Source organism: Coptis chinensis, unplaced genomic scaffold, assembly GCF_015680905.1.
Source record: "Coptis chinensis isolate HL-2020 unplaced genomic scaffold, ASM1568090v1 utg920_pilon_pilon, whole genome shotgun sequence".
In the NCBI taxonomy this organism is placed as follows: Eukaryota; Viridiplantae; Streptophyta; class Magnoliopsida; order Ranunculales; family Ranunculaceae; genus Coptis; species Coptis chinensis.
The window spans coordinates 197,517-221,318 of NW_028238193.1; the positions used below are offsets into that span (position 1 = coordinate 197,517).

Sequence of the window (23,802 nt, forward strand, 5' to 3'; positions counted from 1 at the left end):
TCCTGGTTCAGTAAATTAACACGGGCGTAATAACTAACCTTTGGATTTCACTTCTTCATTCTGAAACGTTGCCGACGTTTCGTTTTAAAAGGCTCAGTCGCTTTATCAGTCTATCTATAAATGGTCATTCCTTCATCAGGTCAACAACGGTTTCTTCTTAGCAACAAAGAAAAATTATCTATTCAGGTACACTTGATTTTCTTCATTTCTATAATTCTATCTATCTCATTTTCTTTTTCTTTTTACACACTTTCATCTTCCACATTCTGTTTGAGAAAATGCCTAAGAATTGCTATTTCTGCAGTTATTGAGGTTTTGGTGTGTTACGTGTTTCTTATTTTTATAGTTGTCCTATTATTCTGCTTAAGCATCTATGCCTGGGTACATTATCTCTCAAACAAATTGCAGGAAGCGACTACAAGTGCAAAATGATTTCACGCATGCTTAAAATATAGCTGTAGGAGCACCTCTTAAAATATTGGCTTGTGCTTCTATAGCGCGATTTTGGCAAAACCGCGTGAGAGATTTGGAAAGAAAATAAATAAGAAAGTTAATGTGTGACACATCATGCAGTTTTTCCAAAACCGCATGTGTTTGGGCTTTTAAGATAGGCTTCAGTGCGCGGTATTGAGAAAACCGCATGGGTTATATGGCACGTTTTATCCAAAACCGCGTCATTTAATGTCGAAAATTTGATGTTTATCCTAAAGATGGTTGGTGTTTTTTTTGTTTGGTTAAAAAATTTAGTGTTTTTTTGGTTTCTCTCCTAAAATGCTCTAAAACACGAGATGATGCTGCTGCCCTTGAGGAACTGAATGGACACTGCAATAAAGGTGTCTGCTGGTCTGTGGTCGGTTGAGAACTAGTCTGAAGAAAATGCTGAGCTGAAGTCCAAATCTGAATAAGAAAGAAAGAGGCCCTACATCTCAGAGGGCCCCTTTATGCCACAGAAGTAGAAAGTTGACCGTGTCATGGAAGGTCTCTAGTTAGTTGCTTCATGATCTGAAGCTGCAGTAATTTACCAAGTGTGTAGCCTACGATTGTGACGCTGGATTTCTACAGTTTGGATGTGTGTGTGTGGTTTGAAGTTCAGCTATGGACTCTTTATTTTCTGTTTTGTGAAACAATAAAAAAGAGTGGTTCTACTCAGACTCCCTCAAAAAAAAATAGCCAAGTCATAGTCCCTAACTATTGTAACTTTTCAGTGGGCAGTAAGAACTAAGAGCATCCCAGTGTAGAATTGAATTATCACAAAAAACCTTGAAAAAAAAAAAGAATTTTAAGGATGATATTGGTTAACCACCCAACAAAAGAGTGAATGAGTTACTGTCTTACAGATTAGTAGCATAAAAAGATAATAACTTTGCTTATTATGCTAGTGAGGTTAGTGATGTCCAATTCATGCACATTTGTTACTTAGAGACTCTAGTGAAAGTAATTATTACTAATTTCTACATACACAACTAAAGTTTGATAAAATGTGTCAAACAATACTTGCCTATTTTTGTCTCTCCCATCTGTAACTCTATATTTGTAAAACAGGTTCTCATTAGACTGGTTTGTGAATAAATGTAGATTGTTTGTTCTGCTTTTTGTAGGATGACGGATAAGATCAGTTGAAATCAACAATGAGTTAACACTCTTTACTTGTATCAAACTGCAAGGCCACCGAGTGATGTTTTTCAGATTCCTGCAACATACTACAATGAATCTTATCTCAGTTTACAAGATGAATTTTCTGCTATACTTTTATTGGCTCATCATTGGCTCCCTATCTCAAGACCATGAAACTATGTAAGCACGATTTACTTATTACATTCATCAGTATTTACTTATTGAATATTCTAAGATTATGAGCATTTACTCCTCCTTGAAGACTCCCTGACTAAAGAAGCATGAGTTTCATATGCAAAACATTAACAAATGAAACTACTACTAAGCCTTTATTTGTCTCAATTGCACTTTTGGTTCGTCTCGTGGGTGCTAAAATGACAGGAAACTCAGTTAAATGCTTAGCATTTATAGATAAAGTTGTTACCGTAGCGCAAAATGTCGTTTATGAGTTAAGTTTTGGTTCGCCAGAATACCATTTCTCGTGAAGTTTATTGAGAATTTTGAATCTGTCAGATATTTTTATATCCCAAAGAATTTTGCAGCATTTTGTTTTATGGTCGTCAGTATCGCATATGTTTTTAAGAAATAGTAGTCGCATCTTGTATTCTTATTATCATCCAATATTTGGTGTCATTCAGCTTTTGAAAAATGGGTCACAGGAGTGAATGCTTCTTTACTGCATGTTTTGTAGGGTAGACAGCAAAGTGTTGAATGTTGGGGAGGAGCTGTGGCAGGAAACTTTACCTTTGAAAATGGGTTCGCGCCTTTATGAGCTACATGGACTGAAATCATCCATGTGGTACGAGGTGAAGATATCCTATCCTGCTTCTGTATGTACACACTATCTTCCCTTTTTCTCTTTGCCCTTTCCTTTTCCTTTTTCTCCTGCACTTTTTCATGATCAAAGCTAATAAGGTTTTTGAAAAACAGATCCCATCAAGTTTTTCTATTGAACTGAACAGAGGCGAATCAGCGCTTGGACATAATTGGAAAAGGAGACTGCTCAACACCGAGAAACTTATATTTAAGGTTGATGGTAAAGATTTGGTAAGTCATCATGTTTAGTCAATAGTGATCCCGAGCTTGTGATATTTATAATGTTATTTTCTGATAACAATTTAGAATGCAGAATTCTGATCGGGGTGGCATGTATGTTCTGGTTAGTGTGGAACCTGCTGGGGTTGTAGCAATTCCACATGTACGGGAAAGAGAAACTGTTATCTTCAATATAGGTATCTTATTCTTCCTTTTAATCAACGAATTTTATGAGTTGTGTGTTTAAGGATTCTTTCTTTGCTTCCCTAGGACCAAAGTTGCAGGCTTTTAAAAATTGACCCATGTACATATTATCATTGTGAAGTCGTCATTATCATCTAAATGGACAAGTTTAATGAAAAACAAAGATGCTTTTCTAACAAAACGTCACAATAGTATTCATCTGAATTCAGTATCAGTAATAGTGCTCTTGCTGATCGTGAAAAACATGATCAGTTACTGAACTATTCAACACAAAACTTTTCCTCCGTGGATATCTTTATTGCACCTTTCTAACCCATCTTTGGGGCTTTGTATAAAATGTAAGATTATACGATTTTATATAGATCAGAGGTTACAGACAACTAAAACTGCATAAAAGTGGATTCTTTTGTATGAAATAGAAAGACAGCGGGAGAATGATGAACCCATCTCCTGAGCTACAGATCTTCTTAGCTGCAGGGCAATGCCTTCAAACTGTATAATTTCTTTTCAGTGATGCACTGCCACATAGTCTTGCATAATCATACCGTCATATACTTGTACTCGAGTAGTCCTGGATGTTACCTTGAACAAGGCAATTTTTTTTCTCTTGGTAATATGAACTCTATTATAAATGAAAATATAATGTGGTCGATAAATCACTGATCCCCATATCCTATGCATACAATTTTGGTGATACCCAAGTTCCTTCTTAGGTTGATACCTTTCTCATTTCTGTGTAATTGCTGTATTTGGTCAATTAAATACCACCGTAGTCACTGGTTAGAAGTATCTTCCATTTATGACAAATTTACCATTTACCATTCATTTAGCCGCAATTTGTTGCATCTTAATCATTGCAGTATGTGATGAACTGTTACTTGGAATTCCACATAAAGCTTGGTGGGTTGGAAGTTTGGTGTTACTCTGTTTGGCATTGGCTTTTGTTGCTCCCCATTTTCTTCCGTCATCTCTGCTGAAGAAGAATCCAAGCTTGGTCTCCAATGTCTCAACCAGTTCGAAAGACTCTTGACATTGTATCAGTGCCATCAGTTTCCCATTTTGCTAGTTCTAGCTTCGTTTGTTTGTCATTTTTTCTAGACTATGAGTGTACCTGTGTATATATAAGTAAGAGTAACTTTGGTAACAGAGTGTGGCATCCCTTACGTGGTGATCTGGGTCATCTGGAAAACGAGAAATAGCCATGTCTTCAAGAACAAGGAGCTGTCTATGCACGGAACTATTTTGGAAGTGAAGAAGCTTATGGTATCTGTCTACTTCTAGGCAGAGAAGGAATTATGTCTTCAAGGACGTGGTGCTGGGCTGGTCTAGAGTAATACTGGGGAGCTAGCTTGTTTTAAGGTTTGTAGGGGGTACAAATGTTTAGTTCAGTTCCTACAGCGTGAGAAACTCACTCACCTTTGTAATTGTGCTTTGCACTTGGCAAAAATTAAACTTTGCACGGACAGCGCCAATGTGGTGAGCAGATGTATCAGATGTGTCTGAACGAAGGATGATGCTTATGTATGAAGATTGATAGACAATATGATATGATTTAAGCAAAGCTTTATTGAACTTTAATGGTAGTTACAACTCTCTGTTTTCTCTTTCTGTCCAGTTTACAATGATTTTTTGTGGAGGAGATCATAATAAGTCCCTTCTCTTCTTCCTCCTTTCCCCACTCTAAAGCTGCAACATATAAACTAATATGCAAAATATCGACAGTTAAGTCAATATTTTCTAATTAATCACAATATTTGAGCTGGAATATCAGATTGACAATATTTGCCCACAACAATAACTTTGCTTGTTATGCTAGTGAGGTTTAAAAAGGGACTATGAATCAAACACAAGAGCTAGACGCTAAATTATCTAAATGAATTTCTTAAGATCCAAGTACCGCATCAAACCATACTATTTTCATTAGAAAGATTGGTTCGGCAATTGAAGATCCGTCCGGACCTTTCATCAGGGCCTGTGGCTTTTCCAAATTCCGACCACACATTAATCAGCAAGGAACCACCTTCCACAGAATATTGACATACAATGATAGTATGCAGAAACCGCTTCCCTTCCCACCTCAACTATTTGCTAGACTCACCAATTTCTGATGCAGGAGAGGGCTGAAAACAGTCAGGGAACTTCGAAGGGAGTCTGATCAATGCTTCATCGCCTGATTTTCCTTGGCATGCCTTTCCAAACGCATAACCAAGTCCTCGGGCAACAGGAACAGCCACAGCATTGCCAACCTGACAGTACCTACAGGAAAACAAATTTAATTCAATATTAGGACATAAGGGTAAGCTTGGTACAGAGCACATTTAAACAAATAATCATTGGCAAAAATATGTGTATATCAGTAAGTGTCCCAACTGCCAAGCTCACTAAGATTCTCTTCAACCATATGTTTAATACAAACAGAGCCTAGAGTAGCAGTTATATGTTCTAAATTATATCTCTAATATCATTAAGAAATACTTCTATTCAACCAGCATAACGAAAACAATCAACCTTCCAAGCATAATGAGCCCATCTCTTATAAGGTATTCAAATTTCAGCACAGGAGTCATCAGCATATTACAGTACAATTACCTATAGACCTATAGTCGGAGAGAGAAGCACTTTGCAGATTGCACATTTTAATTCATTGTCACAAAAACGATTGTAGGTATTCAAACATCAAATTGGAGAGGTTCAATCGATTATGTTCTATTACTCAGCCTTGCAAAGGACTTGGAGAATATTTTCAAATGCCATACAAATCATGATCTCAAATTACCAATCTACAGAGTGAGAGAATTCATAAGTTTACCGCTGTTTAACAATCCCGCTAAGTTTGTAGTAATCTGGAAATCCTTGTACTCTGGCATTTTCTCGTATAGTTAGAACTCTGTCGTCTTTTGGGTGCAAGATACCCTGTTGAGAATTTGGACATCAGAAAGCGGTCATAATGCACTAGATAGATAATCATATTGGTAAGTACATATCATAAGTTTTAGACCTGATTATGCGGTTCTGCCCTAGTGACTACAGTTGCAATGGTTTCATCCCACCATAGGCGCCGAAACGGCCTTCATCGTTGAGGAGAGTATGAGAAAATAGGAGTAAACAGATATAAATAAAACACGTAGAAAAAACATATAAGCAAAAAAAAAAGACTTGTGCTGGAATAAGTCTTACTTGGATGACTTTCCTTTCTTAAATGACACTGCATAATCAGGGACCTGGTATACCGAGAATAGCAATATTTAAAAAGAAATGAGTAGAGCCATAAATATTCATAATTTGCAGAGTATATTACCAAAGGATTTCCAGAAGGTAACAATTCTCTTTCCACCTTAGGATCCCATTCAACCACATTATTTTCATTGACTAATACACCAGGAAGGTCTCTGAAATTTGCACCCTAGAAAAATAAAGCACAAGTAGTCGTGAGCAATACACATATATGGAGTAATTGAGAACCATTTTACTGAAAGCAATCAAAAAGAACCTTTCGCTTTGGAATGCGACAAACTCTTGCATAGTCATCCTCATTCAATTTCAAAGGTCGATGATCATACAAGATGGCATTCTCAGACCCCTTTTTCCCAGTAGTTGTCAAATCATCAAACTCTACAATAATGACAATGACAATTAGAAGAAAAATTAATAACAATCGTAATCAGATTATATACATGGATGCATACGCATGCATAACAGCTTACAGAGATTTGACTGATAAAAAGAAAACATATGGTGGTTCGAGATACAACATGAAAGTGTATAGCTATTACTGCATAAGAGATATACGGCTTATATCTTAGATGCAATTTTCACTTGCGCACAAAGACCTTAGCAACTTGCTTATTACATTTTTAAGTACCATGATCCCAATACGAAAAAAATCTCACCTAGCCTTGGCATCCTTATTTGCTTTTGAAACTTTGTCTGAGCAACTTTTCCGTAAGGCATTTCATCTCTCATCTCATCATTGTTGACCTACATATACATGAACATCAAATCGTGTCAAAAGCAAGCATAATTAACTTGGATATTGAACACTACTACTAAAAACTTAAGAGCACATACCGGAGGGAGATCTGACATTACATCTTCAAGACGAAGAGCTTCTTCTAAATTACAAGGGTTTTCTTCTATAACATGACTTTCCTGTAAGTATAGAGAAATTACTTTTGAAAAAATCTTAGTTCCAATCAAAACATATAGAAGGTTTTGTAGAACTGAGAAAAGGTTATCCCATACAGTCGTGTACCTCAAACTCACAAGGTATACCGCCTCGTTGCTTAACAACATGGTGTGTAGGCAAGGGGAACCGAGGCAGATTCTGAAAAAAAAAATGCAACAAGTCTAAAACAGGCCTTCCTTGGAAAACAAAAATTTGCATTATTATGTATTGACCTCATTGGGCTGAGCCCCCCAAAAGAAAGCACGCAATCGATATTGGGGCAGGCCATAGCGTCCGGCTGCCATTATTCCTAAGCGAGCTTGATAATTCATACCCACAAGTCTGGCTAGTGCATATCTTCCAAGAAACCCTTTAACGAACTTCAAAATATCTAATACGTTCTCCATCAGAACAAAACGTGGTTTCAAAAAGTCGACAATGTCCATAAAAACGATGAGCTGCCTGTTTTTGGGATCCTTCAAAGGATTTTCCATATTTCTGAAACGGTTAAAGCCGCTAATTCCTTGGCACGGAGGGCCTCCGCATATAACATCAACATCACCCTTGATAATCAAGCAAAACAAGCCAATAAGAAGAATTAAGCACTATAACAGAGCATAGGTGATAGAAGTATTTCTTGTAAACTAAAATAGCTGCTAAGAAATTCACAGAAGAACTTACAGGCAAAGGCAAGATATTCAAGTTGTAACCATGGGTCACAAACTCCTCTACTTTTTGCGGGCATTCACTGGAGAATAAGTATCAACAGCATTAAGTACACAGAGACATACTAAAGCATACAAAGCTTACAATAGCATTTACACAAGTATTTTATAGCCACCTGAGGTTCTCAGCTGGCTCCCATGTGTCATCATCAGGGCCATATCCCTTCCAACTTACCTACAGATTCAAGGCAAAGTGTAAAACTGAATAAATTAACAATAGCAAAAACATATATTCCAAAATGCATTATCTATTACAACTAAAACTAAAAATAAAAAATTCAGTAGAACCATTTTTCCCAAGAATGTCAAACCATATACATTTAGATTGAACAAAAGGTCGAGTAAGCAAAAAATTTGCAAACTGATAACAACTGTTCAAAATAAGCTAAAGAACTAGGGAATACAGATGCTTTAAAATATAAATATGCATCACAACTTGTTGAATCGGAAGAACATTCAAATAAATGAATAGCTATAAATTTCCATCCTACAAGTACCTTATAGTACAATCCAGGCTTTTTCTTTTCGTTTGGATCGCCATAGCAAATATCAAGTATCTTCCCCACTTCATATTCACCTTCAGGAATGGCGTCCCCATCTCCAACTACATCCTCTTCAGAGATACTTGACTCCAGCTGGTGTCTTGTTGAGCTCCGGTCCCCAACAAGGAGAAGTTTACACACAGCTTCTGCCATTCCTTGAGCAGTGACAGATAATCCAGAGCAGCTTCATTCCTGACCTGAAAAAAAAAAAGTATTCTTTCAAATGTATGCACTCTCATTGACATGGGAAGATAACAGCAACTAATCAACAGACCTTGGTATCTGGATGATTGAACTCTAAGCTTTTACAAGCGTCCTTATTAAGGTCAACTGCCCATTTCTACAGTAAGCATTACAATGAGTCAACACTTTGTTAATGAGATACTGAAACAGTATATGACACATATTACAACTATTTTGACTTACGGTGACAAGTTTAACCCCGGATGTGGCAGCCCCAAGACATAGACCAGTGGACATGGCACCACAGCCAGAATACAAATCAAGTAACTTCATCTCGGATTCCTCTGAAGCTTCACGGAACATTCCTTACTCGAACTTGGCAAAGATGGATCCAGAAACTCTCTTGAAGAATCTAACCAGATTTGCTATCAGTCAGTATTGCAGCATATGACGTAATCAGATGCCTTACTTTCCAATACTAAACAAAACAGTAATATACCTGCTGGTAGGCTTTGAAAGGTTGAATAAGGCAAAGAGTATGCCATATTATAAAAAAAATCACACTGCGGTATTTCCGCCAAACTGATCTGTTTAATAAGATGAATTAGTCTGGACTGAAACGTAAGAAAACGCACTAAAGAGGGCAGAGTGATAGAGGCATACATTTGAGGGCACTTGTAAAACTGTGATCTTTGAAACCAGACATTCTAATGGGTTGTCGTCTCTAACTTCAGAATAGAATACATGTCTCTCATCGAATGTGTTATTCAGCTCTTGGGTGACAACCTCTTTAAAGACCTAGTTAAACATCCAAGCCCCAAAAACACCATTACAATAAACACACAGTATATATAATAACATAACAAATTGTTGCACCAGGTCAGCAATTGATCTTACAGTATCAACCGGTCTATAAAACCATTGCACTCTGAAATAAAGCTCCTTATTCTCTGATTCAAAAAACTCCACTATTCTTCCTATATAATTAAGCTTTTCACCTTCAGACTGCTTAAAAATTGAAAAATAATACTCTTGATAAGAATATTACATAGTGAATAATACTACTAAAAATTCATTCTTTCATTACTCACCTGCACATACGCATGATCATATAGACTATAAATAGTTTGATCCACTTTTGCTTTTGAAAAATGTCTCCTTGCTAGTAACCTGTCTTCATCACCATTCTTGAAAAAACAAAAAACAATAACACCAGATATCAAAATGGCCCATGACAAAAAAATACATAACATCAAAAAAAGATAAACCTTTTTAGCAACATATCTTTCCGGCCATAGTTTCCGAGCTTCTTCAGGTTCAATTGCATTCCCTAGAAATCTAACATCATCTTCATCATCTTCAACTTCCATTGGTTGGTTTAAAGACCCGGCTTTATTGTTTTTCTTCTTATTATTATTAGACTTAGACTTAAAACTAGTAATCATTGGTTCCTCAATGTGATTCTTTCCTTGGTTTTTAGCAGATCTACTTGTTTTTGAGCTTCTCTCTAATGTTTCCACCATTTTTTCAGTCAAAACTAAGGTCAAACTCAAAGTGTGTTGCAAAGAGAGAGAGAGAGTAAGTTTTTGAAGTAAAGTGAAATGAGTCTAAAAGCGGGAAGGGGAAATAAAAAGGGACAAGTCTTTTTTAGGTTCAATTTTTGGGGAACTATCACCTGCTTCTCTATTGCACAATAGCTTGATGTAAACAACACTATATATATTGCCAAAATAGCATCAGTGTTTTGTAGGGCTGAAAATGGAGCGGGTTTGGGTCAGATTTTCACTCAAAACTTTTTACTATATTTTGGATCTATTCGGATTTGGATATCCATATCCATTAAAAAACACAAAAAAATATACTATTTTAATGATTTTCATATATAAATTAATTTTTAGGTATTAGAATATAAATCTTGTTCAAATATTTGAATATTCGGGTCGGATTCTAGTCACAAACATAGAAACCTTATCCATTAAAATTGATTGATATGGTCGATTCGGGTATATACCATTTCCAGCCCTATTTGCAATTCTAAACGGAATATTTCAGTTTTGGAAAATAACAAAATGTATATGAAATACTACTAATGAGTTAGTTAACAATTTTATCTTCAAATGTTTCATGGGTTTACACTCCAAATGAGTTGGAGTTTGAGAATTATCTTCCCAAGTTTATCCCATTTTCACCGTTAGCGGACCTTACATTTTAGACCTACTATTGTGACTCACTATTTAGATAATGTTGGTTTGCATTTTCCAATAGACCAATACACGCTGACATGTATTTTATGTAAATCAATAATTATGGTTTTTGATATCTTAGTAGGTCAAATAAGTGGGTCGGTCTAGCATTACTCCACCCACTTTTACCACCTATTCACCTATTCTAGTGAAGTTCTCTCTCCTTGCTGTTGTATGCCTGTCAGCCTGTACTCCACTGTCTCCACATAATGTGGAATCTGAGTATATTGTCATATTGCTAAAATCAACCGTATATAAGATTCAACAATAAGAGGTGTGTTTAGTGACAAATGTGGAAAAATATAAAGTTCCCACTAGTCATTTGCCATACAAATTTCTAATAGGAAAATAGTGTTTGTTTGCAAAATGTTTGTGAACTAGCCATGCCAGTTTTGCTTGTTTGCAAAAAAAAATTTCTCACTGGCAAATAATACTTCAATTTTTTTCCCTTTTGTGTTTTTGAAATTCCACCGTTGACAACGAACTATGAAAAATGCACACTGATGTTAACACTAAATCATTTCATAAACAAAATTGCATAATGCTAATTGAAACAAAGTCGGTCCAAATACCGTTATAGTTACAAATCTACAAAGTTTATAATTGTGTAGAATGTTATTACTACAACACAAATAAGAAATATAATTGATCATTAGGGTAATCAAAATCACTATAAGCACAACAACATAGACCCAATCGTAGATATACCAATGATTATCCTAACTCCTAAGATAGAGTTCCCGAGACATTCTACTTCCCAGTTCCCCTACTATACACATACAAATGTGGAACAACTGCAAAAACAACAGAAGTAGTAGAAAGCTGTGCCAAGATAAAGACCGGTTATTTTTTGCTTTTACCCAGTTACCTTATTATATACCTATATGACTTTGCAAAATACCAGTAAGCAACCAACTCAACTGCACTGAGTCCTGCGAGAAGCCAATAAAAATAATCTAAATGCGCCCGGTTGAGATTGTTTGAAAACCAGCTATCCCGCCCATTCCCACCAGTTGTCGTCTCAATAGCAGAGATGAGGAAGCCACTAAGGAAGTTCCCAATTCCAAATATGCTTAAATATAGGGCAAGACCCAGACTCCTGAGCTCAACTGGAACCTGATCATAGAAGAATTCTTGCAGACCAACCATAGTAAAAACATCGGAAATCCCAAACAAAATGTATTGAGGAGCCAAGCACCACACACTCATGGGAACCATTGCTGTTGGAATGTCAAGTAGCCCAGAATCTATAGCAACTTGAAGCCTTTTTTTCTCTACTGCAGCTGCCACCACCATGGCAATCGCCGATAAGAACATTCCACAACCAATTCTCTGCAGCATTGTTATTCCTGCGGGTTTCTCGGTAATAGCTCTTGCAATAGGAACAAAGACTCTATCATAGATGGGAATGAAGATGACAACAGAAAGGCTAATAAAAGATTGGAGGGAAGCTGCTGGTAACTTGAAGTTCGATCCTATCGATCTGTCCATAGTGCTGCCTTGCTTGGTGAAGAAGGTTGAGGACTGTGCAAATACAATGCCATAAATCAAACAAGTAGCCCAAATTGGAGCTAAACGCAACACTGCCTTTGCTTCTTCCACCTGACTGATGCTACAAACTTCCCAATCATTCCTTAAATCATCTGAAGTGACAACTTCTGAACTAATTGCTCTGTCAAGGAACCTGACAAGGATTCAAAGTTTTTTTTAGTACGTTAGTCTATTAGTTTCCAGGTGCTAAGCAGTCCCGATGTAGTTAAGTGACATTTTTTTCAAGTGCAAACTGTACTAAACTTGAGATCTAATTCATGTGGCAGCTGGATCTGTGGATCCGTAGTATCATTCTAATGCATGGGTCGTGACTCATTATAATTCTGTGAAATGAATTGAAAGGTCCTACTCCTATAGTGTTATGATCTAGCAAATTAAAGGTGGACTTATGCTCAGTTTATCAAGGTGTTTTTGTTTATAGAATCACACTCATTATGCATAATGTGAGCACAAATGAACAAAATAGAACATGACCCTCTTTTAATTTGCCATACACTACGGAATTCTGATCATTCTCAAAAGAAGCAAAATATATATACTTCTCTTACTTGAATTGGTTGCTAATATGAGGAGAAGTTGTTTTTGCTTCCTCCAATGCAGTGGAAGATGAAGGGGTGGTTCTCCAATTCCTTGCAGCTGCCACAAACACTTGAGCAATCCTCACAAATGGACTTCTTTTATCATCTTTGAAACTATAGCGATAAGTCTTAGTTCCCAACACAAAAACAATGAGTGCCAGTGCCATTGCAATACATGGAATCCCAAATCCGAGACCCCAGTTCAAGTTATCCTGGATGTAGTTCAAGACAAAGATTGTAACGGTTGTACCACCACATAAACCAAAATACCACCAGTTGAAAAATGAGCTCTTGGACTTGCTCTCAACTAAGTGTCGTCCGTCAAATTGATCAGCTCCAAAAGCCTGTACACATGGTTTATGCCCTGACTGTGCAATTGCTACTAGATACAAAGATGAAAAGAAAAAGAAGACTTGGAAAGAATATGGGGATGCACAGGAGCTGCTGCTGCTGCTGTTGCTGCCACTGTCCAGGCAGCCAGGTGAGCTTTGTTTGGGAAGAATAGCTGATAGTGTTAACAATGCAAGACCCTGTCACTCATTTAAGGTTTAAAACAATTGAGTCAAATTCTACAGTTACCTACTTACTTTAAGCTTTTAGTAGATGTAGATGCAACCTACAATGCAAGTTAACTCTACAAGTAAGAAACCAACTAAATTTTACATATTATTCTTTTTCCATTGCCTATTATTTGCTTAGCATGTTGCTATAACCCAAAATCTGAACCCAACACACAAAACCACCCACTTATAGGTGTTGCCTATCATAGTACAAAATATCCCGATATATCGCGATATTTGGGGATATCTATCCAGATTTTAGAAAAAGATATATAAATATCACGATATGTTAAGAGATATATACGACTGCAAATATCAGTGATATTTTGACGATATTTGCAATATTTGTGATATTTTGCGATATTTTGTGTATATAACAATTTTATTTAATATTTACCATTATATTTTAAATAAATATAAATAATGTATCATGATATATCAATAAATATCCACAATATCTACAATATTTGTTGATATTTTGGATATATCCACGATATTTGCATGTGAAACAATGTCAAATATCCCCAAAGAGAGGGATATATCCACGGTATCCTGATATTTTGTACTATGTTGCCTATTACTAGTAATCAACCCAGGTGGTAGTGGACTTCACAGTAAGTGACTGTGACTGTGATTGAGTGGGGTCACTTGGGTTGGGCAGTGCTAAACATCAGGCCCAATCCGAAATCAGTTGGGTTTCAAAACTTAGTCCAAGCCCAACATGCTATATGAAAGGCTGCTAACAAACACGTGGAGTAACTTGCAACAAACACATGGATTACATCTTGATAAAAAATAAGGCCGATGCTAAAAAGAAGAGAAAGAGAGACGAACCAGAACGTAGACAATAGAAGATAATAGGATGGTACGATAACGGCCAAGATAAGAATCGGCAATGAAAGCACCGAGAAGAGGGAGCATAGAAGCAACGCCACTCCAAACGTTGACATTTTCAGCAGCAGTGGCAGTGGATTGGTGAAGAGGACCAGTGAGATAAGTAATGAGATTTGAAGATATTCCATAATATGCAAATCTTTCAGCAATTTCGACACCAATAATGAAAGATGCAGATCTCCATCCACCGTAGTTTGATCTATTGGTTACTTGACGACCTTTGTAGTCTACAACTCCTTCAACAACATCGTTTGAATTGGTGTCTCTCAAAAGTGGTTCAAGGCTTGCTGCACCTCCACTGGTGGAGACAACCATTTCTAACAAGTCACTGATTTGATTCACCAACCTGACTATTGAGTTGGTTTAAAATACTCGTTTAATTAGTTGCACGGTTTGCACGTGTACGATTTTTTTTTTTTTTTTCCATGGACACATCGATAAAAACACTTCCTAACTTCTACTTTAAAATAAATAAATAAATAAAATTGTGTTACACACATTTAGTTTTCTAATTCTTTTTTTTTTTTTTTAACTTGGATGATATTGGACACACCCATAAAGTCGTTGCAAATGGGATTTTTAACTATCTCAGTTATTTATAAAGACCCATTGTTGGATTAGTTTTTTTTTCAATAATTGCCTGATTGTATTCATTCACAGATAAAAACATTACATTCAGGACAACAAGCTGAAAGCAAGAAAAACAAGGATGTAATCAGTACAACTGTAACAAACAAGAGCACTAAAAATCCTGTCTTCTCAACATAAGCTCCACCAAATCCAATCACCCAACAGCAGCAACAAAACCACATTGGAAACCCCATCCTCTTCTCCAGACCAGCTTCAAACTTGCTCGTACATCCACCGTGTTGGATCTCCCAGAGTAAAGACTCGAAAGTCTTCAAATTCAAATTGCACAGTATAAAACTCCACGACAAAGGCAGCAGATTGGCAATTCCAAAAAATAACGCCCCACCATAAGCCCAATAAATGAGCGGTGGCCTGACCAAGGTACCCAAACCAGCAATCCGGATAGGGGGTAGATTTAGGGAGAGAGCCATGGCTTTGGACAAACAAAATTTAAAGCCAAACCATAAATTCGGACTCAAGGGGCTGAACCCATGACATTGACGCCGATTGAGAGATGCTAGACCTAGAAGAATTAGCTTGAACCAAACACCACCAACAGAACACCCACAAAAACCTAGATCTGGTTTATTTATGGTCTTCATACAAAATAAGATCTGCAAAAAACGGATAACCCATATCTCAAGAAACTGAATAGCAAGACCAGTGCCGATCTTCCAAAGGGTTAGAGAAACCCCTACATACAAACAAAGAAGACGAAAAAAGATAAGTTTTTTTTCTTTTTCTTCTTCTTCATCACTTCCAGTTGAGAGATCTAAAGTAATCTAAGAGGTTTGGGTTGTGGAGGAGGTAAGATTTGAGTGTGAGAGGCTAGGGTTTGAGAAAAGATCTGGGTTGGTACAAGGAGGAGAAACACTGAGGAGACCACTGCTTTCGCCCCCATTATTGGATTAGTTAAATGGGTTTGTTGATGGTAGAGTTATTGATGTCAAACACTGAAAATGTATTTTACTTATGTTATATATGGATTGAAATATGAGATGCGAGTTTTTGTTTTTTAATTAGTTCATGTTAGAAATGTATCCTCCTACCTAGTTTTCTTTGTAGAAAATAGATCAGAGAAGAATAAGATTGTTTGAAAAAAAATTGTGTATTATTATTTTTTTTTAATTTTTTTAAGTATAAATTTTATTAATAATGATAACGAATTTTACAAATAATTATGACAAGCGTGCAACAAGATGCGCCGCAAATTTTTTTTAAATAACAAATCTTATAATTCTAAAAACAAACTCGTTATAACCAACTGTCCATAACAATATGTGTCATTGTGATTTTACAACTCTCGCTACACACTAATGAATAGACTACAAATATCCACACTTGGTAGTTCCCAATATAAAAATGTAAACAAAATTAATTTAAAATTTTGGTTGTCACTTGTAGCCACGTTCCCATTAGAATTGAAGAGGGGTGTCATTTGGAGTGGCGGCAGACTTTCAAAATTACAGATGGCCTCTTTTACAACTATAGACGTGACGTTCGGACATATTTTAAACTCGCGTGCCACTTTAACTTTTATTCAAGATTGAGAATTCCCCGCTCTATTTAGAAATTGCTTACTACCACCCATAGTACAAAATATCCCAACATATCGCGATATTTGGAGATATCTATTCAAATTTCAGAGAAATATATATAAATATCACGATATGTTTAGAGATATATACGACTGTAAATATCGGTGATATTTCAACGACATTTGTGATATTTGGATATATTTGGCGATATTTGTGTATATAACAATTTTATTTAATACTTACCTTTATATTTCAAATAAATATAAATAATGTATCACGATATATCAATAAATATCTACAATATCCACGATATTTGTCGATATTTTAGATATATCCACAATATTTGCATGTGAAACAATGTCAAATATCCCCAAAGAGGATGATATATCCACGATACATATCTAGATATTGAATATCTATAAATACCCATATCCTGATATTTTGTACCATGCTGCCACCTACAGTTTACAACCCCGTTAGAAGGGTACTTTTGAGATTGGGGGTGTAGAAATTACATTTTATATTGTTTGCATCCCCTTACATAGAAAATTATGACTATGCCAACTCATATCCAATATGGATAACTATCCACTCCATTTACAAGTTACCTGCCATTAGGGCTGTCAATGGATCGGTTTGGATCGGATTTTAAAAAATTCGAACTCAAACCGATAAAAAAATTGGGTAGTCGAAACCAAATCGATAAGAAAATTGAAAACCCGAAACCAAACTGATATATTACAAATCAAAACCGACCCGAACTGAAAAGTATATAATCAATTAAATCTAAAAATAAATTGATTAATTTCAGGCACACAATTGATAACACATATACAAAATTAATCATAAATATTACTAAAATGTTATCTTATCGGTTTGGTTCAGTTTTCGAATAGGTAAAAAGCAAACCAAATTACCAAAACCCAAACCGTTTTTTATCGGTTTGATTTGGATCGGGTTATCAAAAACCATTGATAGCCCTACTTGCAACTACCTACAATTTATAATCCCACTAGAAAGGTATTTTTGAGATGGGGGTAGAGTGTAAAAATTACATCGTATACTGTTTACACCCCTTACAAATAAAATAATGGCCAGGCTTTTGGGGAAAAGTTGTTTGCCCGAAGTCCGACTGAATCCCACCCAATTATTGGGCAGAATAACTTTGTGGACAAGTTACTATTTGCTATTCACAAGACAGTAAATGCTGATTGGTGGAGTCGGTGTCTGAGAAAACTGTTTATTCTACTCGAAAAAGCTGTTTATGTGCTCAAAAATGGGTTGGACCAATGAGAAGCTGCTGTTTGTGGACAAGTTTGTCCACAAATTCGTTCTCCATTATTGGGCACATAGACCTAAAGTCGTATTCCATCATATTCTTATTAGACATGTTATGGGCATATCCTAGTCTAGTTCGATATTGGCCTAAACTTGAAGCTAAGGCAATTTTGTTTGTTTTGAGTTAATTGGAGTTTGGTGCATTGGTTATTTGGTTACATAGTTACATGTTGCTATGACATGAGCCGTGAGTTTGAATTTTGCTACCTCCTATTCTACCGGTTTGAAGTGATATTGCAGACATTTGACAATGTGAGATTGTTTCTCATACAACAAGTTTTCAAAAGGTCACTTAACTCGAGAGGCTACTTCTCTAGAGCACACTTAAATGACGAATTCCCACTAAAACTTGTAGGCAAACGAAAAACAAATTAAAAAAAATAGCATATATGTTATTATGTTAGAGCATCTCTATGTGGAAGTATCACATGTATATTTGCTTCCACTATTCATAATTTTGCGAAAAACCATCTCTAGGTGGAAACAAATGTGGAGGTAACCGCATCTGTGGATGCAAGTTTGTGATTTCTTGTTGCGGATGGGGATGTCATGTTTTTTTCGACTTTTTCAATTTGGAATATCGTTATTATTATTTATTATTATTATTATTATTTTAAGCCTAAATTTATTGATAATGATAACGAATTTTACAAATAATTAAGACAAACGTGCTGCATTGTAAGTCCTTTCTAAATAGCAAATCTATTCTTCTAAAAACAACCTAAGTTACAGTGGTAATGTCGTGCTACAGTATCAATATTAGGATTCGGCAGATCCAACTATTGGGCCGGATCACAGATCAAAGTTGATATCTGGATCCAGTGGTCAATTTTCCTAGTAAATTGAATGTTTTTTACTAGAAAAATAAGGGGTCAATTGTTTTGTAGAAAGAGTAGCTATTTTCCAATCATACAAACAGGTTGTCCTTTACGGATCTACATTAAAAGAAAGGAAAAAAAGGCATCAGACAAGAAACCACCACTTAAATGAAATCTCTCAAATCTTAATAAGAAGCCGAGTCAGAATATAATTTTCTCTCTCTTCTCTAACCAAAACGAAACTCAAAAGAGAAGAGAGAGAGAGAGAGAGAAACAGCAAAAGGAGCTCGTTCAAATCATAATAACAATAACAATAATAATATAAAGTAAGATGTTTTCGACCGTTCGATTTTTCTATATCTTTATCTGCCTCGTCATCGTGCCACCTTTAACCTTCGCTTCTGAATCCGATCACAAGGTAAAACTGCAAACTTTCGATCTAAATTTTCACTATTTCATTCAGATCTAGAATGTTACTTGTGTAGTTAGATCGACATTTGATTATCTCATTGCATTTTAGATCCAAGTTGCCTACTAATGTGTGGCCCTAGATAGAATGAGTGGTTTAGCCATTTTAGTTAATGATAATTTAATAAGGAGAGGGTGTCCAAGTTTTTTATACCCAACACATTGCAAATGTACTTGGCATTGTGAGACTAATAACATTTGTACGGTTTGGGGGGTAATCGGTGTACTTTGATTAGTGGGGGGCTCTTTGGCTCTATCAAACCTAGAAATAGTCACATCGTTTCTCATGGAAACCTATTTGGGGTATGATATTAATCAAACTTCATAACTCTTTATTTGGCGCTATGATACCAGCTATTAGCACGAGTTCTTATTGAGCTGTGCCTTTTAAAGGCCAACTTACTGAATAGGTTAATCCTGTGTTTCATGGGTACTGGACGGAGTGTCTGGTTTGGACACGGGTACGACAATTTGGACACGGCGAGATCTGAGAATTAGGGTCTGTTTTGCTTGTTTCCGGGTGTCCGTGTCCATACCTGTGTCCGCAGGACACGGGTACGCGATACAGAGGAAATTAGGGCATACCCATGCAACAGAGGGTTAATCTGTTGTCAAAAGGTACTTAGTTCTTTTGGTGTAATCTCAGCAATCATTTTATAGATTTTGTGTGTTTTATCTGTAGTATCAACAAGAAGATAAAGTTACCCTTTGGGTAAACAAGGTTGGCCCTTATAATAATCCTCAAGAAACGTACAACTACTACAGCCTCCCTTTTTGCCATCTGTCGGGCTATGCTGGTCACAAATGGGGTGGACTTGGCGAGGTTCTAGGTGGAAATGAACTTATTGATAGCCAGATTGAAATAAAGTTTCAGAGTATGTTACTTCTCTTTCACACCCTTTTTTTTTTTTGCCCCGTTGAAGGATGGCTGAGGAAATATAATAAAATCATTTGATATTTTTCTTTGTTCCAGAAAATGTGGATAAGAGTTTCATTTGTGAGCTTCAACTGGACGCAGCCAAGGTTAAACAGTTCAAGGATGCAATTGAAAATACATACTGGTTTGAGTTTTTCATTGGTATGTTTATATTCTTATTTTATTATTTTTTTGTTTTTTTTTTACCTAGCATTGTTCTCCATGTTATATCTCTATTGGTAGATTTGTGGAATTCTTTTCTTGTATGTGTTTCTTCATTATGCAAATTATTTCTCCATTCTGCTGATGCTGTGAAAATGCTTACTGTATCATCTTTTCTTGTGTTCCGGCTTGGGTGTATCTCAGACGATCTTCCTTTATGGGGTACGTATGCACCAATTACCATTTGTTCATTTTTTTATATTCCTTTTGTAGAGTTTGATCTTATATCTTGTACTTGAATTTTGGTCAGGTTTTGTTGGTGAACTTCATACTAAGAACAATGAAAACAAGCATGTGCTCTACACGCATAAGAATATCAATGTTAGATACCACGGCGATCAGGTTTATACCTCAGATTTGTTACATGGGTCATAATATTTTCGTATGTGACTTTTAATGGACACTTCCAGGTTTAACTTTTTTATTTACATTGCAGATTATTCATGTCAATCTCACTCAAGAAAATCCTAAGCCCTTGGAAGTTGGAAAAAAATTAGACATGAGTTATTCTGTCAGATGGATACCTACAAATATCACATTTGAACGACGATTTGATGTTTATTTGGACTATCCTTTCTTTGAGCACCAGGTCAATATTCTCTAATTTGTACCTTATTTTTCTTTTGTCATATAGTATTTAAGTTACTGTGCTGTGACTCTCGTTTGTTACCATGTGGAAGTGATTGTTTGTAATTTAAAAATGATCTCTTCTGGTAGCTATGGCATTGTTAACTATTTAATTTATACCTCACTGTGTTTGCCCCTTTGTGAGATATTTGATTATGCTTCTTATGTGCAGATTCATTGGTTCTCCATTTTCAATTCTTTCATGATGGTCATCTTCCTCACTGGTTTGGTGTCTATGATACTAATGCGAACTCTTAGAAATGACTATGCAAAATATGCACGGGAAGATGATGACCTGGAGACATTGGTGATGCCCTTTAACTTCATTTTCTTATTTAGTGGGGTTGCGGATTCATCTTGTTCTTGGGTTATTAGTTGGCTATTGGTAATGGTGCAAAGGTTGACACCTGTCTTCAACGTTTAATATGCAGGAGAGGGATGTGAGTGAAGAGTCTGGTTGGAAACTTGTCCATGGGGATGTGTTTCGATCTCCACGCAGTCTGGTTATACTTTCAGCTGTTGTTGGCACAGGTGCTCAGCTTGCAATGCTTATTCTACTTGTCATCCTATTGGCAATTATTGGGATGTTGTATGTCGGGTACGTTGTCGCCAGGCTGTGATATGTGTGGATTACTTTTTTATTATACCATGTATTAGTTCCTATTATGCTTATTGTATTATTCTTTCTTTTAATTGTAATTATTTTTCTCAGACGAGGAGCGATTGTCACCACTTTTATAGTCTGTTATGCCCTTACGTCGTTTATTTCCGGTTACGTGAGTGGCGGTTTGTACTCTCGTAGTGGTGGTATGTATTTGTCATCCTTCATCTTGTGCTAGTAATTGGTTACTTAGCTAAGTTAGCTTATTTTCTCTTCCTTTCCAATTTGATTGATAATTGTGTGTTGGAATTTTAATCTTCTTTTAAATTAATCTTAAAGATGTGTTCTATAAGTAGCTTTAGCACATTGTTTGACATTAATTAGAGGATACTTGTACTGTTAGCATGTCTTAATGAAACCCCATTTGTGTGTGATGTGGCCAGGTAAAAGCTGGATAAAGTCAATGATACTCACAGCATCTCTTTTCCCATTTATGTGCTTTGGGATTGGTTTCATTCTAAACACGATTGCTATATTCTATGGATCGCTAGCAGCTATTCCTTTTGGCACACTGGTGGTTGTGTTTGTCATTTGGGCTTTCATTTCTTTTCCTTTAGCACTTCTTGGTACAGTGGTCGGAAGAAACTGGAGTGGTGCTCCAAACAATCCTTGTCGTGTAAAGACCATTCCTCGTCCAATTCCTGAGAAGAAATGGTATTTAACACCATCTGTTGTCTCCCTGATGGGAGGTCTGCTTCCATTTGGTAGCATATTTATTGAGATGTACTTTGTCTTCACCTCTTTCTGGAATTACAAGGTAAATGAAAGTATCTGGTGGTATTTTCTTCCTTGTTCTTTTTCCTGTAATTTTTGTCTTATTGAATGATTTTTGGAAGATCGATACTGAATGCATTCCTCATAAATATTGCTTACCTTTCTATATTTCACGCATTCACCACATACTGCCTGCTTCTTTCTTATTGATGTATTATTTATAAAAAAGAAAAGAAAAAATGTGCTTGCGTTATTTGTTAAAGATATTGACCCTGCCTTTTCTTCATTGTCAAAACAATGCCTCATCAGCTTTTGAACTCTGTGGTGACAACATTGTGTACCTTTTACTGGTTTAGCCTGGTTGCTTAGTGGAGTTCATCTTATACCTAAATATGTGACTTTCTTTGTTCATTGACAGGTGTACTATGTATATGGGTTTATGCTGCTGGTCTTCATTATTCTCATTATTGTTACCGTTTGTGTCACAATTGTGGGGACTTATTTCTTGCTTAATGCGGAGAACTATCACTGGCAGTGGACTTCATTCTTTTCTGCCGCTTCAACTGCTGTCTATGTTTACATCTACTCCATTTACTATTACTACATGAAGACCAAAATGTCAGGGTTCTTCCAGACGAGCTTCTATTTTGGATACACTTTGATGTTTTGTCTGGGTTTAGGAATTCTATGTGGTAGGTTCTTCTCATTTATCCGATAATTTAAGTTTTGCTTTCAGTCTAATTAGTAGTGATGCTAGGTTCGTTAATTAATTTAGCTTCTCATTTCAGTGTAAGGGCAAACTCTTTTGCCTCGTCTCAATTAGCTCAAGAGACTTGTGTTTAATTTTGGGTTATGCCTTTATTACAAAGGGACTCATATGTTTGTCTCTCTATGTTCAGGAGCTGTTGGTTATCTGGGATCTACTTTATTTGTGAGGAGAATTTACAGAAACATAAAATGTGACTAGCAACACACTGAGGTCAGTAAGATTTGTAGCTTTCTTCTGTGTTCTTACCGCGACAAACATTGAAAAAGCGTAGTCACCAAATGAACTCAAAGATGATGTTTGTGAGGGAAATGTAAGGGATTCAAGGTTGAGTGATGTTCTTTGTGTCCAATACGGACTTGAGAAGGCTTAAAAATTTTCCCTAGCTGTAAGTGGTAGCCTATTTACGTTAATTAGAGTGCAGAGACTGTTATAGTCCAGAAAGTCATATTAACCATGTAGCCCAATTTTTGTTGTCACATAAAAGGGCAAATTATTTCCTATCATTTTTCTCCATAAAGACTGTAAACTCTCCTTTGAGGTTTTGTAATTTTCTCGTTTGCCATCTTCGATTACACTTCTATGACTAGTTTCTCAAGTTGAATTGTCTCAACGGTCTCATTGCAAGGTTAAATACTGCACGAGCCCACTTTCTGCTGTGAGAATCACTGGACCTGATTGACTTTGTTTTCTTCTGAACTGTCGGTAAAGCGCAAACTCAAAACTAACGCAAGTTTAAAATAATTGCTTTTAGGTGCTGGATAATTTCATAATGTGCTCCAAAGTTGTCATTACTGTATATAATTGTCG

At 36.2% G+C, this 23,802-nt stretch overlaps 4 protein-coding genes across 11 annotated transcripts; 2 read left to right on the plus strand and 2 right to left on the minus strand.

Moving 5' to 3' along the window:
• The first annotated feature begins 46 nt into the window (after nucleotides 1–46).
• LOC147472653 (uncharacterized) lies at nucleotides 47–4,431 on the plus strand. 8 transcript variants are annotated; one of them, XR_015210730.1, is made up of 7 exons: nucleotides 1,245–1,383; nucleotides 1,599–1,794; nucleotides 2,306–2,444; nucleotides 2,545–2,661; nucleotides 2,744–2,846; nucleotides 3,714–4,273; nucleotides 4,320–4,431. XR_015210730.1 is itself a non-coding variant. In XM_086588437.1 (6 exons), the coding sequence occupies exons 2-6, from the start codon at nucleotides 1,676–1,678 to the stop codon at nucleotides 3,881–3,883; spliced, it is 648 nt and encodes a 215-aa protein (XP_086444563.1). In that variant the 5' UTR covers nucleotides 47–186; nucleotides 1,599–1,675; the 3' UTR covers nucleotides 3,884–4,431. The 8 variants fall into 8 exon arrangements, 6 of the variants coding, with proteins under 6 accessions (XP_086444563.1, XP_086444565.1, XP_086444562.1 ...); XR_015210731.1 differs by having other exon boundaries at nucleotides 1,342–1,383; nucleotides 2,306–2,420; XM_086588437.1 differs by lacking the exon at nucleotides 1,245–1,383 and adding an exon at nucleotides 47–186 and having other exon boundaries at nucleotides 3,714–4,431.
• Nucleotides 4,432–4,586: 155 nt separating this feature from the next.
• LOC147472654 (DNA (cytosine-5)-methyltransferase CMT3-like) lies at nucleotides 4,587–10,119 on the minus strand. Its single transcript, XM_086588442.1, is given in 22 exon segments — nucleotides 4,587–5,109; nucleotides 5,663–5,766; nucleotides 5,852–5,921; nucleotides 6,031–6,074; nucleotides 6,152–6,256; nucleotides 6,344–6,465; nucleotides 6,744–6,831; nucleotides 6,922–7,002; nucleotides 7,106–7,177; nucleotides 7,252–7,581; nucleotides 7,700–7,766; nucleotides 7,860–7,918; nucleotides 8,241–8,378; nucleotides 8,381–8,482; nucleotides 8,560–8,625; nucleotides 8,712–8,818; nucleotides 8,821–8,880; nucleotides 8,968–9,055; nucleotides 9,132–9,266; nucleotides 9,366–9,473; nucleotides 9,560–9,655; nucleotides 9,737–10,119. Coding segments are annotated over 22 exon segments (2,472 nt in total). The 5' UTR covers nucleotides 9,992–10,119; the 3' UTR covers nucleotides 4,587–4,934.
• Nucleotides 10,120–11,231: 1,112 nt separating this feature from the next.
• On the minus strand, nucleotides 11,232–14,804 carry LOC147472655 (protein NRT1/ PTR FAMILY 5.10-like). Its single transcript, XM_086588454.1, has 3 exons — nucleotides 14,235–14,804; nucleotides 12,811–13,370; nucleotides 11,232–12,395 (listed from the first exon to the last, which is right to left on the minus strand). Exons 1-3 carry the CDS (start codon nucleotides 14,607–14,609, stop codon nucleotides 11,576–11,578), a joined length of 1,755 nt encoding a protein of 584 aa, XP_086444580.1. The 5' UTR covers nucleotides 14,610–14,804; the 3' UTR covers nucleotides 11,232–11,575.
• Nucleotides 14,805–18,518: 3,714 nt separating this feature from the next.
• LOC147472656 (transmembrane 9 superfamily member 1) lies at nucleotides 18,519–23,601 on the plus strand. Its single transcript, XM_086588453.1, has 12 exons — nucleotides 18,519–19,036; nucleotides 19,769–19,961; nucleotides 20,060–20,164; nucleotides 20,369–20,386; nucleotides 20,475–20,566; nucleotides 20,661–20,813; nucleotides 21,024–21,158; nucleotides 21,283–21,449; nucleotides 21,564–21,658; nucleotides 21,896–22,269; nucleotides 22,645–22,918; nucleotides 23,126–23,601. The coding sequence occupies exons 1-12, from the start codon at nucleotides 18,950–18,952 to the stop codon at nucleotides 23,191–23,193; spliced, it is 1,761 nt and encodes a 586-aa protein (XP_086444579.1). The 5' UTR covers nucleotides 18,519–18,949; the 3' UTR covers nucleotides 23,194–23,601.
• Nucleotides 23,602–23,802: the final 201 nt, after the last annotated feature.

Bases quoted from the DNA above. Each gene is read 5' to 3' on its own strand.
- LOC147472653 (XM_086588437.1), top strand. From the start codon at position 1,676: ATGTTTTTCAGATTCCTGCAACATACTACAATGAATCTTATCTCAGTT. The intron at 1,795-2,305 runs GTAAGCACGATT...CATGTTTTGTAG, and splicing joins TCTCAAGACCATGAAACTAT to GGTAGACAGCAAAGTGTTGA. The intron at 2,662-2,743 runs GTAAGTCATCAT...TTTAGAATGCAG, and splicing joins AGGTTGATGGTAAAGATTTG to AATTCTGATCGGGGTGGCAT.
- LOC147472655 (XM_086588454.1), bottom strand. From the start codon at position 14,609: ATGGTTGTCTCCACCAGTGGAGGTGCAGCAAGCCTTGAACCACTTTTG. The intron at 13,371-14,234 runs GTTCGTCTCTCT...AATGAGTGACAG, and splicing joins CTTCTATTGTCTACGTTCTG to GGTCTTGCATTGTTAACACT. The intron at 12,396-12,810 runs GTAAGAGAAGTA...AATCCTTGTCAG, and splicing joins CATATTAGCAACCAATTCAA to GTTCCTTGACAGAGCAATTA.
- LOC147472656 (XM_086588453.1), top strand. From the start codon at position 18,950: ATGTTTTCGACCGTTCGATTTTTCTATATCTTTATCTGCCTCGTCATC. The intron at 20,814-21,023 runs GTCAATATTCTC...TCTTATGTGCAG, and splicing joins ATCCTTTCTTTGAGCACCAG to ATTCATTGGTTCTCCATTTT. The intron at 21,450-21,563 runs GTACGTTGTCGC...TATTTTTCTCAG, and splicing joins ATTGGGATGTTGTATGTCGG to ACGAGGAGCGATTGTCACCA.